Source organism: Salvia splendens, chromosome 15, assembly GCF_004379255.2.
Source record: "Salvia splendens isolate huo1 chromosome 15, SspV2, whole genome shotgun sequence".
Taxonomy (NCBI): Eukaryota; Viridiplantae; Streptophyta; class Magnoliopsida; order Lamiales; family Lamiaceae; genus Salvia; species Salvia splendens.
In genome coordinates, this window is record NC_056046.1 from 26875021 (window position 1) to 26890494 (window position 15474).

The 15474-nt window shown below is 37.0% G+C and overlaps 3 protein-coding genes across 3 annotated transcripts; 2 read left to right on the forward strand and 1 right to left on the reverse strand.

Moving 5' to 3' along the window:
• The first annotated feature begins 2170 nt into the window (after window positions 1-2170).
• On the forward strand, window positions 2171-4305 carry LOC121766326 (cytochrome P450 CYP749A22-like). The gene is made up of 5 exons (XM_042162592.1): window positions 2171-2570; window positions 2632-2855; window positions 3133-3359; window positions 3438-3798; window positions 3871-4305. Exons 1-5 carry the CDS (start codon window positions 2321-2323, stop codon window positions 4303-4305), a joined length of 1497 nt encoding a protein of 498 aa, XP_042018526.1. The 5' UTR covers window positions 2171-2320.
• Window positions 4306-5130: 825 nt separating this feature from the next.
• LOC121766327 (translin-associated protein X) lies at window positions 5131-7570 on the reverse strand. The gene is given in 8 exon segments (XM_042162593.1): window positions 5131-5524; window positions 5633-5834; window positions 5996-6145; window positions 6227-6368; window positions 6706-6724; window positions 6727-6784; window positions 7266-7378; window positions 7464-7570. Coding segments are annotated over 7 exon segments (741 nt in total). The 5' UTR covers window positions 7338-7378; window positions 7464-7570; the 3' UTR covers window positions 5131-5426.
• A 466-nt stretch (window positions 7571-8036) lies between these two features.
• LOC121766937 lies at window positions 8037-10884 on the forward strand. The gene is made up of 5 exons (XM_042163164.1): window positions 8037-8148; window positions 8630-9295; window positions 10044-10170; window positions 10252-10668; window positions 10861-10884. Exons 2-5 carry the CDS (start codon window positions 8637-8639, stop codon window positions 10882-10884), a joined length of 1227 nt encoding a protein of 408 aa, XP_042019098.1. The 5' UTR covers window positions 8037-8148; window positions 8630-8636.
• Window positions 10885-15474: the final 4590 nt, after the last annotated feature.

Genomic DNA, 15474 nt, shown 5'->3' on the forward strand with positions numbered 1-15474 from the left:
AGATACGAGGTTATGCTAAGAAAAGAGAAAGGGATAAATTGAGCACACACTTAGATGCATGCATTGATAAATTTATTTATTTTGCAAAGTCTAATTTTGCATATCATGTTATTTCGAAAATGGTGAACTTGTGCACGTTGTTTGCGGTGGGACCAGAAAGTGACTGAGGAGTAAGCATTTGAGGTGGGCTCTCTTTTAAATAAGGACAATGTCCTAAATATTTAATCGATGGGAATGAAACTATATTTATCATGCCGTGATTTAATTTTATCGTGCCTATCTGATGTGGTTTTTGCCATTATTATTTAAATCTAATTCGGGTCCTCGTAGGGCCGCAAACCCTACTTAGATTAGTGTACACCTATGGTAGACCGTGTGCTAGCGTATGGGTTGGCCGGTCTAGTGACTTGGTTTGTGGCCACATTCCATGTCATGTATCATGTATGTGCAGATATGGTTAACGTCTATGAGAAAATGACTGATCAGTCGACTTTTTACAATGGGAATGATTTTGAGTGCCTCGAGCCTTTCTAAAGCTAAACCCCGATGGTTACTTATGAATGACATGATAAATATTATTTTGATAACTTGTTTTCGGCATAAGTCCACTGAGTATTTTTATAGTACTCAGCCCTGCATGTGTTTTCCTTATGTGCGGGTTGAGCGGCGACGAGCAATTGATGGTGTTGAGCAATTAAAATTGAAGTATTATTTGGTTATCTTTGAACTTCGAGTGTCGTTGTGTCTCCACACATGACGACACTCTTTCTCTTGAACGCTTCCGCTGAGACATTGTTTTTACTCATCATTTATTAAGCTTTGAACCTAATTATTGGTCAAACTCTTTATTGAAACCCTAGTTTTCTTGAAAACTTGATATCTTTTTGGATAATGTCAAACCCTTTTTTTAAATATTAATTATTGGTCAAACTCTTTATTGAAACCCTAGTTTTCTTCGAGTTCTTTTAATCACGATTGCCCGTATTTATTAACCTTAAAGGGCGGTCGTGACAAAATTACTACTACCATTTATATTTATAATCAATTGATGTATAACTACGGAGTATTTTGTGGTTGATTACAGAAAGTACTCGGAATAGTGAAATTGTTCGAGCAGCCAAAGTTCGCTCTGATGAATTTTTTAGATACCATATGGAAAACGTATTGGTGTATAATGTATTTCAGTATAATGATACAAAATATTTTTGGTAGAGAATTATTAATTCCTAGATTATATATTATTTACCATTTACATATCTTTTCCTTCTAATATCTCTTACTCCATTTGGTATATATTTGACACGCTGCGTAGAGTATATTAGAGATTATATTTTCTTCTTCCTCAATTCTTCCTCATTTATTTACTCCTCATTGCTAAAAATAAAAACCATTTATCTCTACTTTATTTTGTGTCTTACTTTATTATGTTTTCATTCATTTATTTAAACATCATTTTCTTAAATTTCATTTCGAAAAGAAACACCTCACTTATAAATTTATAATGGCACCAATGAGTCCATACAAAACACACTTCAGAAGACTGAAATATGTTTAAATTAGAGTATGAAATTGCTTCTCTAGTTATTCATAGCTACATAATTTAAATCCCTACTCTTTTCAATCTAATTCAAATATTTATTGCATCCTTATAAAATTTGAGTCAAATAATATTTATTTAATTTAATCATTATTTATATTAAATTAGTCGCTGAAAATTTCTAAATCATTTACTCCATCCGTCCACGAAAAATAGTCTCATCTTGGCATTCTACGAAAAATAGTCTCATTTCAAAAATGGAAACTTTCTCTCATACTTAATCTATATTTTTTCGTTTCTTACTTTTTCTCATTAAAATCTGTGTCTTCCACAAATGCGACTATTTTTCATGGACGGATGGAGTATTAGTTATTTTCATCTTATACAGAGTTAGTCATAACGTGATTGCACTTGGAGGACAAGTATTTCATCGTTGGACACCTCTCTTCAATCATTCAAGGATGTATTAGTAAAAAATATATACTCTTAATCTTATTTACTAAGCAAAAATCATAAGTAAAGTGTATACTAAACAAAAGTCACTTGCTAGAGATAATGAAAAAAGAAAGAAACATAAACAAAATATTCTATAGATAAGAATAATTCCGTTTCTATGTTGGTATAATCATAAAGCAGAGGAAAGAAACTGAATTTTCATTCTAGAAAACATCACTTTCACTACCTTGTTTGCCTGAGTTGTTTTCATCACCACCCCAACAATGCCTCATCTATGACTACAAGGCATTCGCCTCATTTCATGGCTCTGCATTTATTACATCAACCATGGTCATCATCAACTTCTTTGTGTCTCTCATCTTAATCAGATTCATCTACAAGGCAATATGGATCCCACTTCGCGTGCAGCGAATGATGAGTACGCAGGGAATCACCGGCCCTCGTTACAGACTCATTCACGGAACTACTAAAGAGAGCATGGTCTTGAGACAGGAAGCACTCAAGGGCCCCATGGAGCTGTCACATGATATATTCCCCAAAATCCAGCCTCACTTCTATCAATGGATGAAGCTTTATGGTATGCTAACTATAACTAGCTCGATTTCGGAAACTATTCTCAAATTTATTGTGTTTAACAGGAAAGAATTTCCTAACCTGGACTGGCCCTCAACCTCATGTGGTGATAACTGAGCCTGAAATAGCTAAAGAGATACTCACAAACCAGAATGGAGTTTTCATTAAAATTAAAAGTAGAGGTAATGTGAAGAAGCTGCTTGGAGATGGGCTTGTTATGGCTGAAGGGGCAAAGTGGTTGAAGCTCAGGAAACTGGCAAACCATGCATTCTATGCAGAAAGCTTGAAGGTCAAATATAAAGTATTTTCATTCTACTCTCGGGGGTGTTCGGTTTGCAAGATTATATCCCATAATTAAATTTGTATTATGTTTGGTTTATGAGATTGAATTTCATGACTTAATCCCAAATGGATAGTCATGTGATAATTAGTCATATCCAACCCCCTCCTACTAAATAATCTCACAACTTAATCTTAGATTATATCTTGCTATTGTTTTATCTAGGAAACTTAACACCACCTCAATAATGCCAGTTTAAGACCCCCACTGTTTGCTTCTTTTGTAGGAGATGATTCCATCCATGATTGCAAGTGTTGAAACAATGCTGCAAAACTGGAAGCACTACCGAGGAACAGACATGGATGTGTCTGAGCACCTCAAAGTCATGAGCTCGGATGTGATCTCAAGAACTGCCTTTGGCAGCAGTTATGTGGAAGGAAAGAACATCTTCGAGATGCTCTCCAAGCTCGGCTTCCTTATCTTCAAGAACGCGGACAAGATCCGGCCTTTTGAGTACCTTCCACACCATCATAATCATTCTATATATTATCTTGCCATTTTTAACTGACATTTTTTATTTTGCTGAAGAAGGATTTTTTGGAAGACGCGAGATGAAGTAGAGTCAGACGAGATTGAGCGGTCCCTGTGTGACACTGCCATGTCAATAGTGAGGAAGAGAGAGGAGACAGGGGATTATGGGACTGATTTTCTTGGAGCATTGCTAAGAGCTCACCATGATTCAGACAGGCAGAATAGGATCTCACTCGACGATGTCATAGATGAATGCAAGGTGTTCTTCCTAGCCGGGCATGAAACTACGAGCAGCTTGCTGTCATGGACAATTCTTCTCTTAGCAATCCACACAGATTGGCAAGAAAAGGCAAGACAAGAAGTGTTAGAGCTTTATGGACAGAAAAATCCTACTGCAGAAGGCCTTCCTAGATTGAAGACAGTAAGAACATTTTCCCAACATTGGACTATTACAATTAACTAACACATGACATTTATCATTGTGTTGATGAAGGCTAACATGATTATCAATGAGACGTTGAGGCTCTACTGCCCAGTAGCGAGCCTAGTGAGGCAGGGGACGAGGCGGGTGAGGGTGGGGAGATACGAATTCCCGGCCAAGATGGAATTCCACATCCCACCTCTGGCACTGCATAGGAATCAAGAGATATGGGGGATAGATGCACATTTGTTCAAACCGGAGAGATTTGCAGAGGGCGTCGCTGCAGCTACCAAGAACAACCCCATGGCCTTCCTCCCCTTTGGCTACGGGCCAAGAACGTGCGTTGGCTTGAATTTCGCTAGCAATGAGACCAAGATTGCACTATCAATGATCCTTCAACGGTATAGCTTCACTCTGTCAAAGAATTACTCTCATTTTCCTATCAGTATCATCACCACACGACCACAATGTGGTGTGCACATCATTCTCCAACCATTACAGCAGTAAAATGGAATGTCACATGTTATCCCATACAATACTTTAAATAAAAGATCAACATATGGTAAGTAAAAGTGATTGTATACATCATTATTAGTACACTTTAAATCGCACACACACATACTACTTGATCTGCTATTCATGATAATGTGGACTGCAATATTTTATTTCAATCATGTAAGTAGGGAATCACTGGTTTTTTATTTATTTTGAGTTATCAAATCTAGATATTGAAGTGGCTGATTGATTTACAAAGCTAGAGCATGACAATGATTTTTCTTGTACTAAACTACACCAACTTCTTAAAAGGAAACCGACACCTTCACCTAGAAGCATCAACTTTGAGAAACAAAAAGAAATAATCTAAGAGTTCACTGTTTGGCCAAATTATGATATCCCCCCACAAACTTAAAGTGTCATCGTAACTAATACTTATATGTTACATCACCAAATTGAAACTTAAGTGGACTTGACATGGCATAAGTGGCGTGATGTGGACATAAACCTAAAGACAATGTAGTTCCATTTCCATTTGTTTGTCGCAAAGAGAGAGAGAAACTAGAGAAATTACAAAGAGCTTAGGATTTTGGTGGTTCCCTAGTGCATTTCTCTCCTTTTCTTCAGTTAGGGTTTTGGGTTTTGAGGTCCCAAGAGCTGCGATTCCTGATTTTTCGTGTGGTGTTTGAATTGTAAATCGTTCTTTAAAATATCAATGAGACAAGACAAGGACGGGCCACATTTCCACCATCTTCCTACTGTGGCATTCAAATGCACCAAAACCACTACACCATCAAGGCAGTGATAAAAAAAAGGGAGTAGGGACATAGACAAAACTTTTGAAATCAGAAACATGGCTTGTATTCCAAAAGATGGGGGTTAGATTTAACCTAACTCGACGAAGTGCAATGCAATTTTAGCACAAATTTTACACCATAGTTTGTATTCAAATAACTGAGCCCATTAAGATAACCTACTGCCAATTCTGTCTCAGCACATCTACAAAGTATTAATCGGAGGATACTCACTAGTTAGTTACTGAAAATCCTGCTGCTTTTCTCCCATTGTTTACTGCAGATGCAGAAGGTAATTTGAAATCCATGATCGTAACTTGACAGTACGCAGAATCTATGTCACTCAATCTCGGGCACTCCCAGCATAGAAAAGTTGGTATCTTCAGATCCGAGGAACGGAATGTACTCTGATCCTCTTACATGGACGCTATAGCAAGCTGAATGATGATAAGCAAGTTGTGAGATTGAGGAATATTTAAATCAATGGTACATTCCTTTGGATCATACATAAAGCATATCTACAAATAATACTATTTGGATCATACCATTTTCTATTTTCATTACACTTTGGAGCATTACATCCATCTTTTGCTTCATATCTGAGGAGTCATCCATCTTTGGGGCAACAAGTGTTAGGTCTTTACAGATTTCACGCACAAACCTGCAAATCTTTTCAGCAAACTCAAGTTCTCCGTCTGATATCCTACTCATTGCCATCCTCATCAGCTCTCCAGTTAAGTCAGCAAGCTGAATATGATGAGTTGCTAATTATTGTTAGAGATGGATATTGAACAAGGCACAGTAGAATCATAAGAGTATCATATATCAAAGACAAAAATAGGTTGAGGCTGACATAGCAATTGAAGTTCATTATTTGTTTGAATGTCACAAAAATGTTAGAACATTACCCCCAACAGATAGTCAAGCACATTAATTTGCAAAGGCTCATTAGATGGATCGCCTAGAGTTCGTAAGGAAGCATTGATCTCATCAAGATTCAAAAGAGCACCAGTTTTGCAAAAGCTACACAGTGTAGCAGCTTCAACGTATTCCTGGATCTAGAAATGCAAGGAAATCAAGATTGAGATTGCAAAACATTTTGAAGCCTCCAGAAGTTAAAATGGCAGAATAGTGGTTACCCCCGGAGAATAGGCTCGTCTTAACTTCCAGAAATCTGTTCCTCCAAGCTCTTTTACTAAACGAGCTATATATTGATCCATCACAGCAGCTAGATCATTTTCTGCTTTCTGTAAAACTTCCTCTTTATTGTGCTTACTGATTCTGTTATTACCAAGGTTAAACAAATAGTAACTCTTATTTGAGTTGGATATCAAACAACACCAAGAAACAACAAGGTTATAGAAATAATTACAAGTATACATGAATTGAAAATAGTTAGGTTAGCACCAATTGCTCATGACAACCTTGTATGCCAACAGCTATTGAAAAGCACAAAGCAATCAATACTAAACAGAATTGGATATTCTTTGCTATCAACTTTATACAAGTCAATGTGAAAATATGATAGCAGTAATGCTACATAAAATTTAATGGGAAATAAAGATTAGCACTGAACATTTCATGAAACACATGAACACAAACTACAATATCCTTTTACCTGTGCACTTGAAATATGACTTTTTACTGTTCATAGTAATATCCCGGCTGGCCTTTACCACTCTTTGTCTCTTGTCATTCTGTGGTGCATATATATTAAGAGTATTAAATCTTATAAGGCAACAAAGAGTAGTATATTTGCAGCATACATTCATGTAAACTGAGAAGCATCAATAGTGAGAAAAAATCAATTTGAAGAGAGTTGGACAGGAATTTCATTGTCGTTTCTTCAAGTAGTAGCATACAAATTCAGTAACCGGACAACCGAAGAATGCCGGGCCAGTCAATCATAACGAAATTAGCAATGCTACCAAGAGCTTGTTATGATAGGTCCAACTGCCTATCCTTCATATGTAACTTAATCAATAACTAAAAAATCAATTAATTGCATAAAAAAGCTGCATCAAATGCAAACAAGGCTTAAGTAGGACACCAATCCTAGGAGATTCAGATATACTATACCAACAGTCACCAATTATTCGATTAAATTAACAAAAGGAAACCTAGAAAACATGTTGGTAGAAGCGAATTGATACAATATGAAAAGGGGAAAATGAATACCAGGTTATTAAGGTAAGTAGCGTAATTGGAAAAGGCGTTCTTCATATCGTTTTGGCTTGAATTGGCTGTCATGGTTCTGGGCTTCTTGGCGGCGGCACCAACAATTTCTGCAACTGTAGGATAAAATGGGTCAATGAATTAGTTCGGGCGTTTCCAATGATGCTTGTGTGTTGAAGAGAGAGAGAGAGAGAGGCTTACAGTTAGCGAAGCGTTGGAGAGAGTTTACGCGCGGCCGACGAATTCAACATCTGTGCTCTCGATAAATGATGATTCAATAAGTGCAGTGCAGTGCAGCAATATTATTATTCCAGTTTTAAAAGAATAATAATATAATAACAAGATTGCATTTACACGTGAAGTTGCGAGGAAATCGCGTTTATAGGGCACTTTGCCTTTAAAATAACGCAAATGTACCCATTTTGATAACAATTCCATTTATGGGAAAAACGCCGATGAAATTGGCGTGTTTATAAGTAAAAACGCCAGTGACATTGGCGTGTCTATACTCAAACACGCCAACATAGTTGGCGTTTTATACTTGTGCCGTATTTTGGGCGTATTCTTTCCAATGATCATTACGTTAAAACACGCCATTGGTGTTGGCGTGTAGTATATAAAACACGCCAATGACATCGGCGTGTTTAAAAGGAAAGACGCCAATAACATCGGCGTGTTTAACCAAAAAACGCCAATTTGAGTGGCGTGTTTTAACAGGCTGATATAGCAGCCTCCACCCCCAAATCGCGAAAACATCACAGCACACCACACTCTGCGATTTTTCTCCGAGCAGCGCCAATCTCCGCGAATTCGCCCTCCTCTCCGTCATTTCGCACTCCATTCATCAATCGGTGCTATTCTTCTCCAGATTCATATATTTTCTTCGGTTAGTATGCTTATCTTTTACAATATTAGTTGAAATATTGTAATGGGTTGTGAATTGAGTTGAAATATTATGCATTTTGGATTGGTTGAATGACATTATTGTTGATTATTATGTTGGATTGTTTGGGTTTAAGTGAATTTGTGTATAAAATTGATTATAAACCTAAACCCTAGGGTTGTTATAGCTAAAAAATGGGCAAATTGTTTTGGTTTATGTGGGTTTTGGTTGATGTATGTTGATTAGTTTGAATTGTTAAATTTGTTTATATTGTTAGGTTTGTCAAATTGAAATTGGACAAATTGAAATTGTTAGGTTGGACAAATTTGTAATTGAAATTGTCAATTTTGTGTAGATGAATTGTGTTATGATTTTGGGTGTGAAATGTTGTGTAGGTGAATTTGTGTATTGTGAATTATTTGATTTTGGTGTTCCATTTTGTGAAATTGGATTAAATTGTATGTAATTATTGAATGCTGTGTAGGTAAATTATGGCATCATCTTCGACTTCTGCTCGTCGGCTTGCGTGTGGTCCTGCGGATCCTTCTGTACTGTATCTTCAGAGACAACACGTCTCTAATAACATATGGGCAGGAGTTCCATCCGAATACGTACGCTGCCGACGATATGAAGGAATAATTTGGAATGTTCCCATACATCACCGTGTTTTGGCATTAGTGGACCAGATGGGGTTCGGCGGTTTATTGAGGTGTGGTCAGCCAAAGGAAATTGACCACCATCTGATCACCGCTTTGATTGAACGTTGGAGGCCAGAGACTCACACGTTTCACTTCCCAGTCGGTGAAGCGACTGTAACATTGGAAGACGTGGAGGTTTTATGGGGCCTGAAAGTTGATGGAGAGGCTGTGACGGGTTACATCCCCCCGACACAACCGGGATATTGGCAGGATAGGTGTTTGGATTTTCTAGGATTCATACCGGACGCATCCGAGTTGAAGGAAATGTCTTTTAAGCAGACTAGCTTATCGCGTCAATTGAGGATTGAGCTGAATGATGAGCACGAACACAACATATATGCTCAGCGGGCTCGTATCTACTGTCTGCTATTACTTGGTGGTCTGATGATCCCGAATGCCACCGGAAATAAAATTCTGTTCTTCTACTTGCAATTTTTCATGGATATAGAACGGTGTTCTACCTATAGCTGGGGTGGTGCGACGCTTGCTTGCTTGTACCACAATTTGTGTGAAGCTGCCGTTGCTAAGAGGACGGATGTCGGGGGAGCCTTAACTCTATTACAGCTGTGGGCTTGGGAGAGAATCCCAAATATTAGACCGAGGATGCTAGATCCCGTGCATACAGACTATCTACCATGTGCAAGCGCGTAAGTTGTTCACTAATTCATTTTTTAAGCTTTATGTTCATCAGTCTTCGTGTTATTCGCTCATAATTTACATTTTGTAGATGGAATGGTCCGGCGTCATATGTCAAAGCACCCGGACATTGTATTGAAAATTTCCGAGATCAGTTCTCCATGATGCATGCCAACCAGGTACTTCATATACTTATAAATTATTTTTTGTTTGTTGTTTTTTATTGAAATTAATTTGAATAAATTTGTGTTACATGTAGTTTATTTGGATGCCTTATCTCCAACGGCAATTGCCGGAAAGTTGTGATGCCGGTCGTCCTGTATGGATATCGATAACAACGCTTATTTGCTGGAATCTGGCTGAGCCACACCTGCCACACCGAGTGTTGCGCCAATTTGGGATTGTCCAACCGTATATCCCGCAACTCCCCCGGTTCCACGGTACTGATTTTGCGAAACAGGATCGCCGTGGAAAAGCTGGTCGAAATTGGGTTGATTGGCACGCTAATTATATACAGGAGTGGGACAACAGACACTTTTTGGTGTGGACTGATCTGGAGTACAGTGATGAGTCCGTTGCAACCGAAGAATATATGGATTGGTTTCGGCAGATAACTGTTGTGTATTTAACCAAACCCGGCGTGCATGCTGAACAGGGCTTCCACGAAACGGCATCTTCTCATACATTCGCGGTAAATTATTCATACTTAACCAAACCCTAGTTAATTATTAAAATTCATATTATGATATGTATTTAACTTTGATAATTGTAGGTGGAGACACTTCACAACGTGCGCCACTTTCTAAGTGGCCAAGATACGACAGAACATCCGGCTTTGGGAACCATTTCGAGGATGATTGAAGAAGGACTGCGGATATCCGGAGAGGCTGAGCGGATGGACTACCGTCCTTCGCAGCGCTCTGCAATGGACGTGGACGTACCCGTAAGGCAAAAAGCAAAACGACGAACCAAAAAGAAAACCGCCTGCGGAGAGTCGTCATCTCAGCCCGTACACCGCTCCGATGACGATTTTGTGGAACCACCTCCACCTACATCTGCAGTTCGAGGCCGTCATTCTGTCAGCCACACCGGTGGTACCGGCGACGACATTGGCCTCAGTGATGTCCTCACTTCTCCACCGCGGTCGTCTGTGCAAGATGACATTTTTGGGGTGGATCTAGAGAACGCTGTTGTTCAAGATACTCCTCCCTCAAGGATCCCTAGATCTACATCCAAAATTGGGAAGGGGATACGGGGTTTGTTTATGCGGAAACGGCGAGATGATTAAACTAATTTGATACTTTGTATACGGCGAAATGAAAAACAACCAATAGATACGAGCCCGCTGAGCATATATGTTGTGTTCGTGCTCATCATTCAGCTCAATCCTCAATTGACGCGATAAGCTAGTCTGCTTAAAAGACATTTCCTTCAACTCGGATGCGTCCGGTATGAATCCTAGAAAATCCAAACACCTATCCTGCCAATATCCCGGTTGTGTCGGGGGGGATGTAACCCGTCACAGCCTCTCCATCAACTTTCAGGCCCCATAAAACCTCCACGTCTTCCAATGTTACAGTCGCTTCACCGACTGAGAAGTGAAACGTGTGAGTCTCTGGCCTCCAACGTTCAATCAAAGCGGTGATCAGATGGTGGTCAATTTCCTTTGGCTGACCACACCTCAATAAACCGCCGAACCCCATCTGGTCCACTAATGCCAAAACACGGTGATGTATGGGAACATTCCAAATTATTCCTTCATATCGTCGGCAGCGTACGTATTCGGATGGAACTCCTGCCCATATGTTATTAGAGACGTGTTGTCTCTGAAGATACAGTACAGAAGGATCCGCAGGACCACACGCAAGCCGACGAGCAGAAGTCGAAGATGATGCCATAATTTACCTACACAGCATTCAATAATTACATACAATTTAATCCAATTTCACAAAATGGAACACCAAAATCAAATAATTCACAATACACAAATTCACCTACACAACATTTCACACCCAAAATCATAACACAATTCATCTACACAAAATTGACAATTTCAATTACAAATTTGTCCAACCTAACAATTTCAATTTGTCCAATTTCAATTTGACAAACCTAACAATATAAACAAATTTAACAATTCAAACTAATCAACATACATCAACTAAAACCCACATAAACCAAAACAATTTGCCCATTTTTTAGCTATAACAACCCTAGGGTTTAGGTTTATAATCAATTTTATACACAAATTCACTTAAACCCAAACAATCCAACATAATAATCAACAATAATGTCATTCAACCAATCCAAAATGCATAATATTTCAACTCAATTCACAACCCATTACAATATTTCAACTACTATTGTAAAAGATAAGCATACTAACCGAAGAAAATATATGAATCTGGAGAAGAATAGCACCGATTGATGAATGGAGTGCGAAATGACGGAGAGGAGGGCGAATTCGCGGAGATTGGCGCTGCTCGGAGAAAAATCGCAGAGTGTGGTGTGCTGTGATGTTTTCGCGATTTGGGGGTGGAGGCTGCTATATCAGCCTGTTAAAACACGCCACTCAAATTGGCGTTTTTTGGTTAAACACGCCGATGTTATTGGCGTCTTTCCTTTTAAACACGCCGATGTCATTGGCGTGTTTTATATACTACACGCCAACACCAATGGCGTGTTTTAACGTAATGATCATTGGAAAGAATACGCCCAAAATACGGCACAAGTATAAAACGCCAACTATGTTGGCGTGTTTGAGTATAGACACTCCAATGTCACTGGCGTTTTTACTTATAAACACGCCAATTTCATCGGCGTTTTTCCCATAAATGGAATTGTTATCAAAATGGGTACATTTGCGTTATTTTAAAGGCAAAGTGCCCTATAAACGCGATTTCCTCGCAAGTTGCTGTGGTTATAACTTTTTATAGAATCATTTTTGGAAAATTAGCCAAAGACTAAAGTCCGGCGTTTTTTTTAATTTTGATCCAAAACATTATCTCTTGAATTCTTCGGTCCCTCACATTTGAAATCGGACCACATTTAGTCCAAAATTGACAGAATAGTTAAAATGTGACGGAATGTGAGGGTCAACGTAATTTTAATCAATTTTGACCAGATTAAGATTTATAATCATGTTTTATTAAGGGCTAATATCTAATTAACCTAACCTAAAACTTAAAAATTTAAAATATAAAATAATTTTAAAAATAAAACATGAAAATAGATTAGGGCTCTTTCTCTTCACAATCGACGCAGCGTCCTCCACACTTCACCCCCACACTTCGAACAGATTAGGGTTCCTTCTCTTCACAAAATTCGAATAGATTAGGGTTCTTTCTTCACATAAATTCTAATCGACACTTGGAACCCTAGATTTCGCCGGTGATTCAAGCCAGGTTCTCGCCGGCGATATGAAGGTATAGATCAGTCCATGCCATTGAAAGTCCAATAGCAGCCAACAAGAATATATGCATAGAGTTGCAGATATTCTTGCCCTTCAAACACCAAGAAACGCAATTTTGGAGTGCAATTCATACCATTCTAGAGTACAACAAACACCAAGAAACGAAATTTGATGATGATTCCAAATTTGATTCACCATTGGAAACGGAATTTCATTACTTGACGATTCTCAGCGAAGCCCGATTCTTGCAATGGCAAAATTCGTAGCGGAATCGGAGGTCACGTCCACCGCCACTCTCACCAGTCTCTCTGTTGTGGTTCGAACGGTCCATGGTTGGGAAGTTGGGGTTACTTGATGTTCTTCCGAGAACTAAGGTTTCTCGCGTTTATCTCCCTGCCTCAGACGAAGAAGATGATTGAAATAGAGAGAGAGAGTTAAAATTAGTTTTATAAATGAAAAGCAATTTATTTTATTAAATATAATTTTGAACTATTTTATTTCAAAAAGAATAAAATTTTTATAAATCTTAATCTGGTCAAAATTGATTAAAATTGCGTTGACCCTCACATTCCGTCACATTTTAACTATTCCGTCAATTTTGGACTAAATGTGGTCCGATTTCAAATGTGAGGGACCGAATAATTCAAAAGATAATATTTTGGACCAAAATAAAAAAACGTCATATATTAAGGACCATTTTGGGACTTTAGTCTTAGCCAAATATGATCAAATTTTTAGTTAGTTTCTCTCATTTTGAAAATTTTCTATTGTATCATGTTCCTTCCGTCCCACAAGAATATGCACTTTCTAGTTTTTGAAATTTTTTCCTCTCTAATGAGGTGGGACCCATTTCCCACTAACAATACTTTAATTATTTTTTTCTCTACTTCTCTCTTACTTTACCAAATTTGTCGAACTCAAAGTGCATATTCTTTGGGGACGGATGGAGTAATTTTCTCGATAATCCCATAGTTCAAAATATTCATCGTTTCATGTGTTTTTATTTAGAGTGAAGTAGTTGATCTTTTACTTTCGCACATAAATGGTATCTGATCTTTATTTTATATCGTTTTTTGTACCTATAAATCACATTTTTTGCACCTGATGCGATTTTCACCCAAAAATGCCCTCTAAACAAATATATTTTTCCATTTGTGTCATAGAAGATATTTTGGGCATACACAAAACTAGTACCAAAAGTGATACTATTATAATATCTTCTCTCATTCTTCTCACTCTTTATACTATTATTATTAATCAATATTAATATTATTATCTTGGAATGGAGGGAGTATGAAATTTTTAAGTATACAAATTATAAAAACAAAATTATAAATTTAATTATTAAAATATTTTTTGTAACTCAATTATTTTTTAATATTAAAAATTTCAGATTGATTAAAAATTTAAATTTTGAATTAACTAAAAATAAAAAATTTTAAGGCTAGCTAAAAAAAATTAGTTTTTAATATTAACAAAACAATCAAGTCACAATCAAAATTAAATTTTGATAATTTAATTTATAATTTTAGATTTTATAATTAAAAGAATTTCATAGTATTTTTTTATTTTAATTTTTTACTTTATACTCCCTCCGTCCCATAAAAATATGTGCATTTTCTATTTTCGTCTGTCACACAAAAATATGTGCATTCCATTTTTAGAAAGTTATATCAATTTAATAATACAGGTCTCACTATGCACTAATATTACTTTAACTACCATTCTCCTCCTCTCTCTTACTTTACTATATCATTCTCCTCATCTCTCTTACTTTACTAATTTTGTCTTAATACTCGTGTCATATCCATTGCATATATTTTTAGGGGACGGAGGGAGTAATAGTTTAAGAGAAATAGAGAGAAAGAGGATTTGACATAAAATGATTGAAAAAGTGAATTGAAAAATATCATTTTAGGCATTCAAACTATAAGAAAATATCATATTTAATACTAGAGAGATGGAAAATATTATATCCAGTACCTACATATGAAAGTTCAAAAATTCTCTCCATGCCTTGAGTGTCATTTTTTGTGCAAAATTGTGATAAATGACGAAAAAGTATCATGGATGTGATTACACCTTAGTTCATGGACTATCCATGGTATTTTTAGAGTTTAAGGACTGTTTGCGTGCGAAACAAATAGTCCACGGACGGACCATTTTCCTAGTTCACTTTAATTAATAATATACCCTTATATGCATAAGGAGTACTTCATACGTCCACCAAATGATGTTTACATTTGTCATTTTATCCATCCACAAAATATTATCCACTTTACTTTTTTTCTATTTTTAGTATGTAGATCTCATTTTTCACTAACTCATTATATTCACATTCTATTATAAAACTAGTATTACTATATAAAAGCGGAATCCACGTATCATTAGCTTTTTAAAATTTCTTTTCTCACATATCTTAAATCCCGCGCTGAGTCAAATCTGGATAATATTTGGTCGATAGAGGGAGTAGTCTATTTTTTTCATTTTGGTCTATCCACCAAAATTTTATCTCTACTTATGATCATTTTCTCTATTTAATGTAATGAAACTCATTTTCTATTAAGAATACTTCAACCATTT

Excerpts from the sequence above, each read along its gene's own strand:
- LOC121766326 (XM_042162592.1), top strand. The coding sequence starts at position 2,321 with ATGGTCATCATCAACTTCTTTGTGTCTCTCATCTTAATCAGATTCATC. Across the intron at positions 2,571-2,631 it reads TCAATGGATGAAGCTTTATG|GAAAGAATTTCCTAACCTGG; the intron begins GTATGCTAACTA and ends TGTGTTTAACAG. Across the intron at positions 3,799-3,870 it reads GCCTTCCTAGATTGAAGACA|GCTAACATGATTATCAATGA; the intron begins GTAAGAACATTT and ends GTGTTGATGAAG.
- LOC121766937 (XM_042163164.1), top strand. The coding sequence starts at position 8,637 with ATGGCATCATCTTCGACTTCTGCTCGTCGGCTTGCGTGTGGTCCTGCG. Across the intron at positions 9,296-10,043 it reads TTTTTCATGGATATAGAACG|TGATGAGTCCGTTGCAACCG; the intron begins GTGTTCTACCTA and ends TCTGGAGTACAG. Across the intron at positions 10,171-10,251 it reads CATCTTCTCATACATTCGCG|GTGGAGACACTTCACAACGT; the intron begins GTAAATTATTCA and ends TGATAATTGTAG.